The 19147-nt window shown below is 36.0% G+C and overlaps 1 protein-coding gene across 2 annotated transcripts in view; it reads left to right on the top strand.

The window, feature by feature from the left end:
* Nucleotides 1–17516, top strand: part of PNPLA4 (patatin like phospholipase domain containing 4) — a 46458-nt gene extending 28942 nt beyond the window's left edge. For both annotated transcript variants that reach the window (XM_036747664.1, XM_036747665.1), the window contains exons 6-7: nt 16606–16758; nt 17308–17516. In XM_036747664.1, the coding sequence (XP_036603559.1) occupies nt 16606–16758; nt 17308–17436 (282 nt within the window). In that variant the 3' untranslated portion in view covers nt 17437–17516. The remainder of the gene's footprint in view (nt 1–16605; nt 16759–17307) is intronic.
* Nucleotides 17517–19147: the final 1631 nt, after the last annotated feature.

The following is a 19147-nucleotide window of genomic DNA, read 5'->3' as shown; positions in this document are numbered from 1 at the left end:
ACAAATTGTGAGGATACTAAACAAATAACAGGAAAAAAATGAAATGTTATACTACTTCATGTTTATATGTGCTTTACACTTAAAAAATACTTGATTCATAAAGTCACCATGAAGCAGATAAAGTACATTGTGGTTGTCTGCATGCTGTTCCTCAATTTTTGAAGAATCACAGGAGATACATACACTAAGTATCATATTTAGATCAGGGATGGACTTATTCGCATATATGACCAGTAGAGAATTAATCAGTAAATCTTTGCTTGAAATAATGGGTATTCCTGAGTCAAGTGTCAGTGGATCAGAGTACATGATAGGGAGTAAGGTGTAAGAAGACTAGAAAGATGGTGGACTAGGTTGTGAAAGACTTTGAATATTAGTGGATTTTGTATTTGAATTTGGAGGTGATAGCAATCCATGTGAATATATGTGTATGTATGCATATATACATACATATTTTTTAAACATTTTATTTAATATATTTAGTTTTCAGCATTGATTTTCACAAGAGTTTGAATTACAAATTTTCTCCCCATTTCTACCCTCCCCCCCACTCCAAGATGTTGTATATTCTGGTTGCCCTGTTCCCCAGTCAGCCCTCCCTTCTGTCACCGCACTCCCCTCCCATCCCCTTTTCCCTCCCTTTCTTGTAGGGCAAGATAAATTTCTACGCCCCATTGCCTGTGTATCTTATTTTCTAGTTGCATGCAAAAACTTTTGTTTTTTGTTTTTTAACATGTGTTTTTAAAACTTTGAGTTCCAAATTCTCTCCCCTCTTCCCTTCCCACCCAGCCTCCCTAAGAAGTCAAGCAATTCAACATAGGCCACATGTGTATCATTATGTATAACCCTTCCAACAATACTCATGTTGTGAAAGACTCACTATATTTTGCTCCTTCATAACCTATCCCCCTTTATTGAATTTTCTCCCTTGACCCTGTCCCCTTTCAAAAGTGTTTGTTTTTGATTACCTCCACCCCCATCTTCCCTCCCTTCTATCATCCCACCTATTTTTTATCTTCTTCTTCCTCCTTTTTTCCTGTGGGGTAAGTTACCCAATTGAGTATGTATGGTATTCCCTCCTCAGGTCAAATCTGATGAGAGCAAGATTCACTCATTCCCCCTCACCTGACTTCTCTTCCCTTCCTACAGAACTGCTTTTTCTTGCCATGTTTATGCGAGATAATTTACCCCATTCTATCTCTCCCTATCTCCGTCTCTCAATATATTCCTCTCTCATCCCTTAATTTTATTTTATTTCTTTTAGATATCTTCCCTTCATCTTCACCTCACCCTGTACCCTCTCTCTCTCTCTATATATATATATGCACATACATATATACATACACACACACTCACATATACATATATATACATAAACATATATATACATAAACATATATATATATATATATATATATACACATGAATATTCCATTCAGCTATCCTAATACTGAGGTCTCATGAATCATACATGTCATCTTTCCATATAGGAATGTAAACAAAACAGTTCAACTTTAGTAAGTCCCTTGCAATTTCTTTTTCTTGATTACCTTTTTATGCTTCTCTTGATTCTTGTGTTTGAAAGTTAAATTTTCTATTCAGCTCTGGTCTTTTCACTGAGAAAGCTTGAAAGTCCTCTATTTTATTAAAAGTTCATATTTTGCCTTGGAGCATGATACTCAGTTTCGCTGGGTAGGTGATTCTAGGTTTTAATCCTAGCTCCATTGACCTCCGGAATATCGTATTCCAAACCCTTCGATCTCTTAATGTAGAAGCTGCTAGATCTTGAGTTATTCTGATTGTGTTTCCACAATACTCAAATTGTTTCTTTCTGGCTGCTTGCAGTATTTTCTCCTTGATCTGGGAGCTCTGGAATTTGGCAACAATATTCCTAGGAGTTTTCTTTTTGGGATCTATTTGAGGAGGTGATCAGTGGATTCTTTCAATTTCTATTTTGCCCTGTGGCTCTAGAATATCAGGGCAGTTCTCCTTGATAATTTCTTGAAAGATGATATCTAGGCTCTCTTTTTGATCATGGCTTTCAGGTAGTCCAGTAATTTTTAAATTATCTCTCCTGGATCTATTTTCCAGGTCAGTGGTTTTTCCAATGAGATATTTTACATTGTCTTCCATTTTTTCATTCATTTGGTTCTGTTTCATAATATCTTGATTTCTCATAAAGCCACTAGCTTCTACTTGCTCCAATCTCATTTTTAAGATAGTATTTTCTTCAGTGGTGTTTTGGACCTCCTTTTCCATTTGGCTAATTCTGTTTTTCAAGGCATTCTTCTCCTCATTGGCTTTTTGGAGCTCTTTTGCCATTTGAGTTAGTCTGTTTTTTAAGGTGTTGTTTTCTTCAGTGTATTTTGCAGCATTTTTTTGGGTCTCCTTTAGCAAGTCATTGACTTGTTTTTCATGATTTTCTCGCATCCTTCTCATTTCTCTTCCCAATTTTTCCTCTACTTCTCTTACTTGCTTTTCCAAATCCTTTTTGAGCTCTTCCATGGCCTGGGACCCATTCATATTTTTCTTGGAGGCTTTTATTGTAGGCTGTATGACTTTGTTGACTTCTTCTGGCTGTATGTTTTGGTCTTCTTTGTCACCAAAGAAGGATTCCAGAGTCTGAGAATGAATCTGGGTGCATTTTCACTGCCTGGCCATATTCCCAGCCAACTAACTTGACCCTTGAGGTTTTCAGCAGGGTATGACTGCTTGTAGTCTAAAGAGTTCTGTGTTCCACGTTTGGGGGGCATGTGCTAGTCTGCTACACCAGCACTCCTTCTTCCCCAAGAACCCCCAACCCGGACTGGGCTTAGATCTTCAGCAGGCTGTGCACTCCTGCTCTGATCTGCCACTGAATTCCTGGCACCAGGTGGGCCTGGGGCTGGAAGCAACTGCAGCTGTAGCTGCCCCACCTCTATTGCCCCAGGGGTGGTAGCCTAACCGGGAACTCCTTCCACTCCTGCAGCTTTTCCCTCTGATCTTCTCTGCTGTCTTTGGTGTTTGTGGGTTGAGAAGTCTGATAACTGCCGTAGCTCACTGATTCATGGCGCTAGGGCACACTCTGCCCGGCTCTTGGTCTGGTTGGTCCGCACCGCTCACGCTGCTCAGCTCCGCTGTGCTCTGCTCCCAGCTCCATGTGGGATAGACCTCACCCAGAGACTATCCAGGCTGTCCTGGGCTGGAGCCCTGCTTCCCTCTGCTCTTTTGTGGGTTCTGCAGTTCTAAAATTGGTTCAGAGCCATTTTTTATAGGTTTTTAGAGGGACTCGGAGGGGAGCTCACGCTAGTCCCTGCTTTTCAGCCGCCATCTTGGTTCCGTCCCCCTACATACATATGTTTTAAATTAATTAGTTACATTTTTGAGTTCCAAGTTGTCTCCCTTCCTCGCTCCCAGCTCCACACTAGAGAAGACCAGCATTTGATAGAGATATATTTGTGGAACCATACAATACATGCATCCATATATCAGTTCTTTTTCTGGAGGAAGATAGCATTTTCCTTTATAAATCCTTCATAGTTTATTTTAATATTCTTATTACTCAGAATAGTGTAGCCATTCACAGTTACTCTTTGAATATTACTGTTACTATATACAGCATTTTGTGGTTTTGCACATTTCACTCAGCGTTATTTCCTTCATGTCTTATCATGTTCTAAAATCAACCTGTTCATCACTTCTTATAGCCCAGTAGTACTCCATCACAATCATAAACCACAACTTGTTTAGCCATTCTTCTATTGATGGATATCCCCTCAATTTCTAGTTCTTTGCTACCGCAAAGACAACTGCTGGAACTATTTTAGGACATATAGATTCTTTTCTTTTTTTCCTGATCCCTTTGGGAAACAGACCTAATAGTGGTATTGCAGGTCAAAGGGTATAGAGAGTTTTATAACTCTCTGGGCATAATTCCAAATTATTCTCCAAAATGGTTGGATTAGTACAAAGTTCCATCACCAGTGTATTAGTGTCCCAGTTTTTCCACATCCTCTCCAACATTTGTCGTTTTCTCCACTACCATTTTAGCCAATCTGTTAGGTGGGAGATGGTATCTCAGAGTTGTTTTAATGTGCATTTTTATAATCGATAATGATTTAGAGCACTTTTTCATATGACTACATATAGCTTTAATAATTTCTTCCAAAAACTGCCTGAATTGGGGAATGAGTCATATTTCGATAAATTTGACTCAGTTCTCTATATATTTGAGATGTGAGGCCTTGATCCAAGAAACTATAAATCTCTCCCCTTGGCCCCACCCCGAGTTGTCTCCTTGCCTTCTAATCTTGGCTACATTGGTTTTATTTGTACAAAACTTTTGAATTTAATGTAGTCACAGTTACCCATTTTACATCCCTCAATGCTCTCTATCTTTTTTTATTCACAAATTCTTCTATCCATAGATCTGATAGGTAATATATTCTATACTCTTACAATACTCCCTTTATGTCTAGGTCATGTATCTATTTTGACCTTATCTTGGCAAATGGTGTGTGATATTAGTTTATACCTAATTTCTGCCAGGCTGCTGAGCAATTGTTACCGGTGAGTTCCTATCACAACAGCTTAGATCTTTACATTTATCAGACACAAGATACCTTCTCTATCCCACTGATCCATCATTCTATTTCTTAGCCAATACCAGATAGTTTGAAAAATACCACCATATACAATACAAGATCTGGTACTTCTAAACCTTCTTCCTTTACATTTTTTTCACTTGTTTCACTTTGATCAGTTCTTTTGATATTCTTGACCTTTTGTTCTTCCAAATGAATTTTTTTATTATTTTTCTAGCTCAATAAAATATTTTTGGTAGTTTAATTAGGATGGCACTGAATATTTAGATTAGAATTGTCATTTTTATTATATTGGCTTGCCCACCTGTTAACAATTGATATTTCTCCAGTTATTTAAAACTGACTTTATTTGTATAAAAAGTGTTTTACAATTATGTTCATATAGTTCTTGAGTTTGTCTTGGCAGGTATACTCCCAGATTTTTTATATTGTCTACGGTTATTTTAAATGAAGTATTTCTTCCTGGAGGGCTTTGTTGGTTATATATAGAAATGATGAAAAATGTATGTGCATTTATTTTATATCCTGCCACCTTGCTAAAATTATTGTTTCAACCGTTTTTAGTTGAATCTCTAGGATTTTCCAAGAATGCCATCACATAGTCTGTGAAAAGATATTTTTTTTCCTCATTGCCCATTCTGATGCCTTCAGCTTCTTTTTCTTCTCTTATTGATATTGCTAGCATTTCTGGTACAGTATTGAATAATATTGGTCATAAGGTGCTTCCTTGTTTCACTCCTGATTTAATTGGGAAGACTTCAAGCTTATCCCTTTTAAAGGTAATGCTTGTTGATGGTTTTAGGTGGATGCTTCTTATCACTTTAAGGAAAAATCAACTTATACCTATGTTTTTAATAGGAATGAATGTTGTATTTTGTCACAAGCTTTTTTCTGCATCTCTTGATATAATCATATGATTTTTGTTGATTCTGTTATTGATGTAATCAATTATGTTAACAGTTTTCCTTTTATGGAACCAGCCATACATTCCTGTAGTAAATCATATTTTGTCACAATCTTTGTGATATGTTGCTACTCCTAACTAGTATTTTATTTAGGATTTTTGCATCAAGATTCATTGAAATTGGTCTATAATTTTCTTTTTCTGTTTTTGGTCTCCTGGTTTAAGTATCAACACCATATTTTTTTTTTCATAAAAGGGGTTTGGTTGGACTCCTTCCTTGCCTATTATCCCAGATAACTTATTTAATATCGGAATTAGTTGATCTTTAAATGTTTGTTTGGTAGGATTCATATGTAAATCCGTTTGATCCTGATGCTTTTTTTCTTAGGAACCTCCTTTGTGGCCTGTTCAATTTCTTTTTCTAAAATAGATTTATTTAGATATTCTATTTCCTCTTCTGGAAGTATATATTTTTAAGCATTCTTGCATTTCACTTAAATTGTTAAATTTATGAGCATGTAATTGGGTAAAATAACTCCTAATAATCACTGTAATTTCATCTTCATTAGTAGTGTATTATCCTTTTAATTTTTGATACAAGTTATTTGACTTTCTCTTTTAAAAAGCATACTAACTAATGGTTTATATATTTTTATTTTTTAATAAAACCAATTTCTAGTTTTATTGATTATTTCAGTGGTTTTCTTACATTCAGTTTTATTAATTTCACCTTTAATTTTCAGGATTTCAAATTTTCTGTTTAATTGAAGATTTTCAATTTGTTCTTTTTCTAGTTTTTTTCTTAATCGCACACCTAATTCATTGATCTGCTCTTTCCCTATTTTATTGATGTAAGCATTTAGAGGTATAAATTTTCCTCTAGTTACTGCTTTTGAGATATCATATGTTTTGGTATGTTGTCTCATTATTATCATTATCTTTAATAAAAGTATTATTTCTATGATTTGTTCTTTCATCTACTCATTCTTTAAGATTAGATTACTTGGGTCCAATTGATTTTTAACCTGTGTTTCTATGGTCCTTTATTAAATGTAATTTTTATTTCATTATGAATTTAAAAAGATGCATTTAGTATTTCTGCTTTTTAGCAATTGACTATAAGATTTTATGCCCTAATATATAGTCAGTTTTTACAAAGGTGCCATGTACTGTGTAGAAAAAGGTATATTCCTTTCTATTCCCATTCAGTTCTTTCTAGATGTCTGTCATATCTAGCTTCTATAAGATTCTGTTCATCTCCTTGCCTTCTTTCTTATTTATTTTTTGGTTAAATGTATCAATTATGAGAAGGGAAAGTTGGAGAACCCTACTATCTTATTTCTACCTATAATTCATTTACCTTTAATTTTATAAATTTTGATGCTATAGAATTTAGTACGTATATGTTTGGTATTGATAGTACTTCATTTTATCTGTGCTACCTTTTAACATAAGGTAGCTTCCCTGCTTATCTCTTTTAATTAGATCTATTTTAGCTTTAACTTTGTCTGAGATCATGTGACTGCTACCCCCTACTTTTTTTACATCAGCTGAGGCAAAATAAATTCTATAAATCTATAAAAAGATCAGCAAAAATGAACAGGAGACAGTTCAGTCCTGACCTTTTGGCTTGAAACTTCTTGGTTGTTTGGATGAGCCTGCTATTGTATATGATCTAGAGTCAAGTATCCTAAGGCTCAGGAATTGCTATGTGGCAAATGTTAAATACTTGTCTTTACTTTTCTGCTTGTTATCGAGTCATTTCAGTCATGTCTGAATCTCTGTGATGCCATTTGGGATTTTCTTGGCAAAGATACTAGTGTGGTTTGCTATTTCCTTCTCCAGCTCATTTTACAGATGAGGAACTGAGGCAAATAGGCTTAAGTGACTTGGGCAGGGTTGGTTACACAGCCAGTAAGTGTCTGAGATCAGATTTGAACTCAACTCTTCCTGATTCCAGGGCTGGCACTCTATCCACTGTGCCATCTGGCTGTCCCTCTTTTCTACTTACTATTATTGAAACATCTAACATCTTTGATGAACTTCTGAGTCATCCCCTAAACCCTGAATGGAACTTAATTAGACAAACCAGTACAAATGTATTATCTTCATTTTTTAGATAAGGAAGCTGAGAGTTGATCATATTGTAACCTTGTCCTTACCAACTGCATAGGACTCAATTGTATTTTTTTTAATAAGTTAATTTGTTTATTTTTAGTTTTCAACATTCATTTCTATAAGTTTTACATTTTGTCCCCCTTTCTCTCCCCCCTCCAAGATGGCCTGCAATCTGATATAGGCTTTACATATGCATTCCTATTAAACATTTTCACATTAGTCATGTTGTAAAGAAGAATTAGAACAAATGGGAGGAACCATGAGAAAGAAAAAAACAAAACAAAATGAAAAAAAGAAAATAGTATGCTTCGCTCTGCGTTCAGACTCCATAGGTCTTTCTTGGATGTGGATGGCATTTTCCATCATGGGACTCAGTTGGATTTTAAATCAGTTTTCCTTTTCCAGAAAATGAGCAAAGGCTGGCCTGTTGAATCAACAGTAATCAATAAGTATTTGTTAAGAGCCTATTATGTGCCAAGTATGGTGCTAAGAGCTAGGCATACAAGTACAAAGAATAAAACAGCTTTTACTTTCAAAGCGCTTACATTTTAAGGGGAGAAAGTATTTCCCTTATATCACAAATGTCTGTTGGTGTTCTTGTTGAACAGAAAGATTATTTCTGTTAAGTGGTTATCATGAAAATCAAGATTTATTTTGAATTACCTGATCTTTATCAAAATATTTCTAAAATTTAAGGGAATGTCATTCAGATAGCCTTTATTCATTCATTTATTCATTCAATTAACATTTTAGTGCCTTATGATACAAGAGGGATGCTAAGTGCTTTGAAACAGTTATGCTTCAAGGACTGAAAACTGCTTGCCCAGATTCCTTAAGCTGTCTTGCAATAAACATGCATTTTTCCTTTAGTTTCCTGTACCAGTGTGCTGGGAAGGTTCTATCCCCTGGTATCTTTTGAAAGACAATTGCTTCATTCATTCAACAAGAATTTATTGAGTACCTCTTGAAGTACTCAATAAACAACTACCCTCCTGCAAGCATTCACGGTCCTAAACTTCTGAACTTGTGCCTGGCTGCCTCTTAAGTGTGATTTCACAGTATTTTCTACCAGCATAACTTGACTTCATTCTCCCAGTTTAATTCTTTACTTCTTCTCCAGGAAGAACAGTTCCTATAATTAATTACATTGTCCTCATCCAACAAATTGCTACTGATCTGTTCTAATTTCTGACTGCTATTTCTAAACCAGGGATGGGGCCTTGAGGCCACATGTGGCCTTCTAGATCCTTAAGTGGGGCCTTTTGATTGAATCCAGATTTTACAAATTTTACAAATTTGGATTTTTACAATTTTTACAAATTTTAATAAAAGGAATCTAGACCATAAAAAGGAATCTAGGATTCAGACCATGCCAAGTATATTCTGGTCATCATCCTCATTTACCCCCCAACTTAAACCTTGGACTCTGACCCTAGAACTATCCTGGACTCTGATGAGTAAACTTTTGTCTTATCTTTACTGGAAGCAGACCTCACTTTCTAGTCATCAGAAACTATGACTTTGCATGTTCCCCCTCCTCCCATCACCTTTATGTGTTGTTTTCACCCTACTTGAATTTAAGCTTCTTGTGGTCAGCAACTGTTTGCTTTTGCTTGCTTGTATTTGTATACCTACCACTTAAACCCGGTGCCTGGCACATAATAAATGCCTTATCTCAATAGGATATATTAAGTTCTTACTATATAAGTCAGGCACTGTACTAAGTACTCCGAAAACAAAGCAATACAAATACAGCTATCCCTTCCACATTGCAACTTTCCCCATTTTGGTTTCAATATATCACGGGTCAACATAAGAAATTAAATGGGAATTTTGGGGGAGTTTTGCGGAAGTCGCAGATGACACATGAAGGGCCAGCAGACAACACAGAAAAAGTTTAGAAGCTCAGAAATGTATGAAATAATATTGTATAATATCAACAAATTTTATTGCTTAGTACAATAATAATTCAGACTTCTCTGGTATGAAGGGAGGGCCAAGAAATTTTACATCGATTTTCCAGGTTACTGGGGGTGGGGGTGGGGCACACCCCAAATACCCAAGATATGGAAGGGATAACTGTACCTACTCTCTACTTATTGTAACATCAGGGACAACTTGCAAACGATTTTATGTATACCACATTTGCTGTGCCAAATGGAAGGTAATCTTATGGAGAAGGTGCTTTGAGGGAAAAGAGAAGAGTTTGGGAAAGACCATGTGCAAGGAACAGAAAGAAAGCCAATATCTCTAGGTTGTAGCAAATATGGAGGGGAATAAAGTATAAAAAGATTGGAAAAGTAGGAAGAGCCTAGAGGCCAGAGGATTTTATACGTGATGCTGGAGGTAAAAGGGAGCCACTAAGATTTATTGAGTTAGGGGCATGACGCCCAGACCTGCATTGTTAGTGAGGAGAGACTGGAGGCAAGGAGACAGCCAGAAGGCTATTAGAGTAATCCAGCAATGAAGTAATAGGGACCTGCCCCAGAGTGATAGCTGTGTGAGTGGAGGGAGAGATTCATGTAGGAGAGATGCGAAAGCAGGACAAGTTGTGGCAACAGATTGTTATATGAAGTGAGTGCTGGCGAGGAATTGAAGATGACACATAGGTTGTGAGTCTCGATAGATGGTGAGGCATTTGACAGTAATAGAGAAGTTGGAAAGAAGGAAGGAGGGCTTGAGGGGAAAGATAATGAGTTCTGTTTTGGACAAGAAGGATAAAGATTAAGAAGAAAACCATCAGATTGAGAAAAAGGCATTTAAACATCATGGTAACTTTAGAAAGAGTGGTTTCAGTTGAATGATGTGGTGGGAAGCTAAACCATAGGGGTTTTAGGAGAGGAGAGGAAGTGCAGGTACCTAATACAGACAGCTTTCTAAAGGAGTTTTGTTGTTTTTTAAAGGACAAGAGAGATGTGGATACGTTTGTAGGTAGCAGGGAAGAAGCTAGTTGGGAGAGACTAGAGAGAGAATGGAAATTGTAGTGAGGACAGTCTACTGGAGAATGGTTTTCTCCAAATCCTTCAGCAATCTCTGAATATTAGTAAAGGTAGAACATAGTGAGAGGAAGCCAAGAATGATCCAGTCTTAATATGAGATTAAGATCCTGATCTGGGGAGGGATTTCAGGGAATCTTTTAACTTAAGATGGGAAAAAAAATATATCTTTATTTTCGCTAACCTTCTAACTCAGGGTTTTTTTTTAATTTGGGGTCTTTGAACTTGCTGTTATTAATAACTTACTGATAATTAACTTTATTTCAATTCAACTGAAGTTTCCTTTGTAATTCTATGTATTTTATTTCATGCATTTATTATGCATAGGGGTCCATAAGTTTCATTAAAATGCCAAAGGAGTCCATGACTCAAAAATAATTAAGGCTTTATGCTCTAACTGAAGTTTAACATTTTCTTTTTTTTTTAATTATTATTTATTTATTTAATATTTTTAGTTTTCAGCATTGATTTTCACAAGAGTTTGAATTACAAATTTTCTCCCCATTTCTACCCTCCCCCCCACTCCAAGATGGTATATATTCTGGTTGCCCTGTTACCCAGTCAGCCCTCCCTTCTGGCACCCCACTCCCCTCCCATCCCCTTTTCCCTTCCTTTCTTGTAGGGCAAGATAAATTTCTACGCCCCATTGCCTGTGTATCTTATTTTCTAGTTGCATGCAAAAACTATTTTTTTTGTTTTTGAACATGTGTTTTTGAAACTTTGAGGTCCAAATTCTCTCCCCTCTTCCCTCCCCACACACCCTCCCTAAGAAGTCAAGCAATTCAACATAGGCCACATGTGTATCATTATGCAAAACCCTTCCACAATACTCATGTTGTGAAAGACTAATTATATTTTGCTCCTTCCTATCCTATCCTCCTTTATTCAGTTTTCTCCCTTGACCCTATCCCTTGTCAAAAGTGTTTGCTTTTGATTACCTCCTCCCCCTATCTGCCTTCCCTTCTATCATCCCCCCTTTTTATCTCTTTCCTTGTTCTTTCCGATGAGAGCAAGATTCACTCATTCCCCCTCACCTGCCCCCTCTTCCTTTCCTACAGAATTGCTTTTTCTTGCCACTTTTATGTGAGATAATTTACCCCATTCTATCTCTCCCTTTCTCCCTCTCTTAATATATTCCTCTCTCATCCCTTAATTTGATTTTATTTTTTTAGAAATCATCCCTTCATATTCAACTCACCCTGTGCTCTGTCTATATGTATATATATGCATGTATATATGTGTATATATGTGTGTATATATATATATATATATATATATATATATATATATATACACACACACACATACATACATATATGTGTATTCCCTTCAGCTACCCTAATACTGAGGTATTGTGAATTATACACATCATCTTTCCATATAGGAATGTAAACAAAACAGTTCAACTTTAGTAAGTCCCTTTCTTGTTTACCTTTTCATGCTTCTCTTGATTCTTGTGTTTGAAAGTCAGATTTTCTATTCAGCTCTGGTCTTTTCACTGAGAAAGCTTGAAAGACCTCTATTTTTTTTGACAATTCATCTATTGCCCTGGAGCATTACACTCAATTCTGCTGGGTAGGTGATTCTTGGTTTTAATCCCAGCTCCATTGACTTCCAGAATATCATATGCCAAGCCCTTTGATTCTTTAACGTAGAAGCTGCTAGATCTTGTGTTATCCTGATTGTGTTTCCACAATACTCAAATTGTTTCTTTCTGGCAGCTTGCAGTATTTTCTCCTTGATCTGGGAGCTCTGGATTTTGGCAACAATATTCCTAGGAGTTTTCTTTTTGGGATCTTTTTCAGGAGGAGATCAGTGAATTCTTTCCATTTCTATTTTGCCCTGTGGCTCTAGAATATCAGGGCAGTTTTCCTTAATAATTTCTTGAAAAGTGATATCTAGGCTCTTTTTTTGATCATGGCTCTCAGGTAGTCTAATAATTTTTAAATCATCTCTCCTGGATCTATTTTCCAGGTCAGTGGTTTTTCCAATGAGATATTTCACATTGTCTTCCATTTTTTCATTCCTTTGTTTCTGTTTCATAATATCTTGATTTTTCATGAAGTCACTAGCTTCCACTTGCTCCAATCTAATTTTTAAGGTCTTATTTTCTTCAGTGGTCTTTTGGACCTCCTTTTCCATTTGGCTAATTCTGCCTTTCAAGGCATTCTTCTCCTCATTGGCTTTTTGGAGATCTTTTGCCATTTGAGTTAGTCTATTTTTTAAGGTGTTGTTTTCTTCAGTATTTTGGGGGGGTGTCCTTTAGCAAGTCATTGACTTGTTTTTCATAGTTTTCTCACATCACTCTCATTTCTCTTCCCAATTTTTCCTCTACTTCTCTTACTTGCTTTTCCAAATCCTTTTCGAGCTCTTCCATGGCCTGAGACTAGTTCATATTTTTCTTGGAGGCTTTTGATGTAGGCTCTTTGACTTCGTTTACTTCTTCTGTCTGTATGTTTTGGTCTTCTTTGTCACCAAAGAAAGATTCCAAAGTCTGAATCTGAATCTGAGTCTGTTTTCACTGCCTGGCCATGTTCCCAGCCAACTACTTGATCCTTGAGCTTTTTGTCAGGGTATGACTACTTGTAGAGTATAGAGTACTTTGTCCCAAGCTTGAGGGGCTGTGCTGTTGTTTTCAGAGCTATTTTTACACAGCAAGATCTCCCACAGCAGTGCTCCTCCTCCCCCAAGAACCGCCAACCAGCAACGACTCAGATCTAAGCAGGCTGTGCACTTCCGCTGTGATCCGCTGTTTAATTCCTCCCACCAGGTGGGCCTGGGGCCAGAAGCAACTGCAGCTTGTAGTTCTGTAGCTGCACCACCTCTGCTGTCTCTGGGGTGGTGGGCAAACCACGACCTCCTTTCACTCTGTCCTAGCAGTTTTTCCCACTACCCTTCCCTGTTGTCTTTAGTATTTGTGGGTTGAGAAGTCTGGTAACTGTTGTACTCGCTGATTCAAGGCACTAGGGCCTGTTCTGCCCGGCTCCCAGTCTTGTTGGTCCAAGTGCAGCCCACGCTTGGCTCTTCTCTGCTTGGCTCCCAGCTCCATGTGATAGACTCTACCCAGCGACCATCCAGGCTGTCCTGGGCTGAAGTCCTGCTTTCCTCTGCTATTTCATGGGTTCTGCAGTTCTAGAATTTGTTCAGAGCCATTTTTATAGGTGTTTAGAGGGTCCTGGGGGAGAGCCCTAGGCAAGTCCCTGCTTTCCATCCGCCTTCTTGGCTCCTAACATTTTCTTTAAGCATAAATATAGACAACAAACCATTCTAGGCTTTACCATACTGACAGTGGAATCCATGACAAGGGAGGTTAAAAATTTCCATTCTAGACATTCATCTGCTGCTGCTTCTTTGTGAGAATATGTGGGCCTGGAGCTTGGGGAGAGGATGGGGGAGAGGGGCATAAAAACTGGCAAATACTGTTTTGCAGCAGTATTCACAATTTCTACTCTGAATATCAAATGTGATGATTTTTGTTGTCATATACCATACCATTCATATTACAGTCTAATAAGCAAATTGAAAAGACAATAACAAGTTTGGACCAGATCTTGTGGGGCTTGTTTTTGCAATATTTTCATATATTTTTCATCTGCATCTATACAGTAATCCCAAATAATTTAAAAAGTTAGAAAAGTTTACATATTAAATTCTGACCCTGTAATTTATTACTTATAAACTTGGGCATTTTATCATTCAATAAGGATGTATTAAGTTAATATAATTTATTAATTTATAAGCATTAGATTTACAAAGACAAAAGTGAAATATTTACATTCATGTGTGTGTTTGGATATGTATATATGTAGGTATATATGTGTACATCTCTTCCCTAGCTATCTCCTTGAAAGCAGGGAATAGGGGAATAAGGTGGGTGTATACATTCCTGTAATGTACATGCAGGCATTTGTGTAACGTGCTACACACACATAAACAAACTGTGTTTCTGTGTACATCTGCATATACATAACTGTGTAATACATACACAATACATATATAGGCAATAGATATAAGGTGATTTTTGAATGGAAGGCACTAGTAGCTGGGTGAATCATGAGTGGCTTCATGTAGAAGGTGATACCTGAGCTGAGCCTTGAAAAAAACAGAGATTCTGAGACAGAAGTGATGAGAACACACATTCTAAGAATTTGTAACAGCAAATGCAAAGCCACAAAGATAGGAAATGTGTTATTGTGTTTAAAGAACAGTAAGGCCAGTAGTGTATATGAAAGGTAGTAATGTATATTAAGATTTGAAAGATAGGTTGGGTGTAGGTTATGAAAGGCTTTAAAATGGCAACTGGAGGACTTGATGTTTGATTCTAGAGGTAATTGAGAGCTATTATAGTTTGAATAGGGGATTGACATGGGTTAAACTTACACTGTAGGAATATTGTACTTTACCTTGCTTAGTTTCCTCATCCATAACATGAGAGGGAGTCTTGAATCTGATTGATTATTAAATACACTATCCTATGATTTCAAATCACAGATCAATTTAATGATTTGAAGGTGCAAAATATTTCTACTTCACTGTAACCAAATCCACCACCAGTTTTTCTTTCTACTTAAAAAACATAATTCTAGACCTTCCACATGGGATATATTTTGACCAGTTTTTAATGCTGTGGTGTTTCAGGGATTTTGACACAGAATACCCTCTACCCTGCCCCTCCCCACCCCCAAGTGACAACTAGGAGATAGTGGAGAATTTTTGTTTGCCTATCAGACAGTTGCCAAGACAGGTTTTCTTTTATGCATGTTAAGTTTGATTTAATGATGAATATGTATGAGTTCTGCTTAATAGTCTTAGTGGGAAAAGTTTAGTCCCCTTAAGACACCAAACTCATTTGACTTTTTGTATTAGCCCCTCTGGCCTAGACTACTATGCTTGTTTCCTGATGGGCTAGACTGTACCCGAAATGTAGGTAGGAAATGCAAACACATTTTTTTTTAATACACATTCCTTCAGGGACTGTTCTTTGTTAAGGGAATTTGTGACTATTTAATTATAGTCATGCTTCCACTGAGTTTAGTTACAATAAAAATTGGCCCTTCGTCCATGGAAAAGGTGTAGAAAAGTAAGTTTTATGTATTCCCCCAATATAATACTCTACACAGACTCTGAAACAAGTCTGAATATAGTAGTCATGTCAGTTATTTAGGGGTATTATTTACTAATCTTGATGATTAAGTAAAATAAGCTGTCTCACAGGGCTTTTGCGAACAGTGCTATATTGCACTTTCATCCTCCTTAGGAGAACTTTAAAAGCCATAAGAAGAAGACCACCTTAAGAATAAAGATGAATTAACTCCTAGTTAGCTAGGGATTTTTACTATAACTTGGACTTTGTCTTCTACTATCATGCTGTATAATCATACATCAAAGCAGAAATATATTACTAAAAATTATTAAAACACGTATAACTTATATCAGATCACCTACTGTCTTGGAGTGGGAAGGAGAGAGAGCATTTGAAACTCAGCATTTTTAAAAAAGTGAATGTTAAAAATTGTTTTTACATGTGATTGGGGGAAAAATCAATTTTTTTTTATAATTAAAGATGACTATGAGTTTCTCAATAATTTCTGTGGTAAATCACCTGATGGAAATTCCTAATGCCTCTAATAGCTTTTGATAATTGAAAATGTGCTTTCTCTGAAATCAGCAGTCAATATAATACCTAGAATGAGAACTAAATTATAACTGTTCATACCTGAGAAGCATTGCTTTTTTCTTTTGTTTCTATTACTAGTCTGTCTCTGAATGTGACTTATATATTTTCTCTTCCATATTCCCTCTCTAGAAGTAATGTTTGCATAGGAATTTGTTTTACTTTCTGAAATATACCCCAAACTAGATTCTTACATAAATATAAATGAAATATAAACAGTATTTTAAAACTGCCTTTTATTTGGTTGGAAATTTATTTTTAAGAAGTCATTGTATGTTTACAGTGTGTGAAGTTGCTATGGAATTGAAATGGATACTTTTTTTTTAATAGAAATGGGTTGATGGAGGGCTTACCAATGGACTTCCTATCCTGCCTATGGGGCGAACAGTGACTGTTTCACCTTTTAGTGGTCGATTAGATATCTCCCCAAAAGACAAAGGACAGCTGGATCTATACATTAATATTGCAAATCAAGATATCATGGTAAGCAATTTTTTAGTTATTCAGAGAATTTGAATGACTAATTCTCCCAGGAGTATGCATTAAATTTAATGACCCCCATAACCATTTTTAATTTTAGAAAATGTTTATATTTTGCATGTGTTAGATAAATAATTTAGATATTGCTTCAAAATATTTACTTTATAACAAGCAGAATAAAAGTACTGAATACTCTCTAGGCACTTTGAACATTATCCTCATAAAACTTATTATCCTTTCATTTATTATTACTTTTTATTTTTCTCCATTTTTTTGAGGCCAGTTTCAGAATCATTTTGAATTAGGTCCTTTGCTTAAAATGATTGCAATAATAAAGTATATAAATATATATATATATATGTAAGATCAAATAAAAATCCTTATGAGCATTAATATATAAGAATATTAGATTGTATTATACTATTTTTATTATGAATTCTGCATTTTTGTTATTAAATTAATCTTTAGTAAGCTAGTTTCAATTGACAAATTCCTATCTGCTTTCAGTGTCTCTTATGTCTCATAATTAAAATTTGTTTCTTTTCATTATAGTTGTCTGTGGCCAATCTTGTAAGACTAAATCAATCTCTTTTCCCACCAAGCCAGAGGAAAATGGAATCATTGTATCAAAATGGATTTGATGATGCTACCAAGTTTTTACTAAAGGAAAATTGGTTTTAATAGAATGCTTAAATTTTATTATGCAAAACAGAACTTAAAGAACTTCTGGAATAGATTCTAATTAAACCTGAAAAATTCTATCATCTGTCAAAGTTTTCTTTTTCAACAGTAAAGAGAACAAAATATCATTTTAAAAATTGGGCTTGTAAATATTAATGATAGGCATTTTTAAAGAACACTAATATTTTATAAAAATGAATACTCATTGCATTTTAGGAAACATGGTTTGAATCCCACTTCAGATTCTTACTAGCGTGTGACACTAGGCATGTTACTTATCCTCTCTGAATCTCAGTTTCCTCATCTGTAAAATTGGATTTGAAAATGTCTAAGTTCCCTTCCAGCTCAAAAGCTTTGATCTTATGATTCCATATTCTGGAATAGGTAATGGATTGTTAAAAATTAAGAAGGAATATTTTTTTAGCCCCCTTGAGGAAATTGTAGTAGCACAATACTCATTACTGTCATGTGGACTATACTGTGTCTGTAGTACAATGTCCTCCTGTCCACCTTCCCTCATAAGTATAGTGCTAGCTTAGTTCAGCTCAGAGAAATGCTCTTTCAGAATGAACTGGTCCTTTCAGGAGGGACTCTTAGGAGCTCACTACAGGAGTGTAGCACAGGAATTGAGACCTACAATCTCAAGAGAGGGCCTGTAAAACCAAGGGAAAAAACTCTTAAGAATTGGTTCCATTTCTGATGTATTGCTGAGTTAGTTTGAGTTAAGGTATGAGATCAGGTCAGGAGCCTAAGGAAAGAGGAAACTAATGGACATTCCAGAGGTGACCCTAGAATTGACTTGTGCCTTCTTTTTCCTCCATAAATGTCCTTTCCATTGTTTTTCAACCAAAATCATATTGCTGATAGAGGGAAATATCCGAATTATCTACATTGAACTGCCCTCATCCCAACAGCCTCAGCAGTAGAACGTCGAGGCTCAAATATTACAAGCCAGGGATGACTAAATAGCAGAATCAAGACTCAGGAAAGTAAATAAAGCTTAAAGATTTTTAAAAGTGCCATTTTGGTAAGTTTTGCAACTGGTAATAATTGCCATGGATTGCTACTGGTTTAGCAACATGTCATCTAAGCATCTGCACGAAGCCAAACGAGTCCCTGGAAAGATTCCTTAGAAGACAAATCTCCTCACCTTTTCTTGTTGCAAATTCCAAAGCAATTCTGGAGGTTCCTAGAACATCGTAGAGTCCATTGTCATAGGCTTTTAGATGTGGAGAATCCTATCAGCCTATAGTTCTAGTGATCTGCCTACATTTCTAGTGTTCAATCAATGGGACAAATGTTAGGTGTTTCCATTCCCTAGGAGCTGTGAATTGTTACAGTACCACTAAGAACACTTAATTAACCTAGTAAACATGAATCAAATCTGAAGTGTTGTTCAGAAAACACATATTTTGACTAAGTTCTTTCTCAAATCATGCACTTTTGAATGATTAAAACATTTATTAAGCACTTACTATGTGGAAAGCACCATGTTGAACACTGGAGTTCCAAATAGAAAGGTAAGACAGTCTTTGCTCTTAAGGATATCACATTTTAATGAAAGAGACAATATAGATAGATGGTTTCAGCTGCAAGTCAGATGGAAAAGTCCTTGGTCCTTAGGGTATGGTGGCAAAGCAGGTGGTAATGCTTTTTTAATATCATTTTTACTGATAAAATCATATATTTCTAAGGTTGAATCATTTGACAA

This window comes from Trichosurus vulpecula, chromosome 2 (assembly GCF_011100635.1).
Source record: "Trichosurus vulpecula isolate mTriVul1 chromosome 2, mTriVul1.pri, whole genome shotgun sequence".
Classification (NCBI taxonomy): Eukaryota; Metazoa; Chordata; class Mammalia; order Diprotodontia; family Phalangeridae; genus Trichosurus; species Trichosurus vulpecula.
This window is presented reverse-complemented; position numbering and strand designations above follow the sequence as displayed.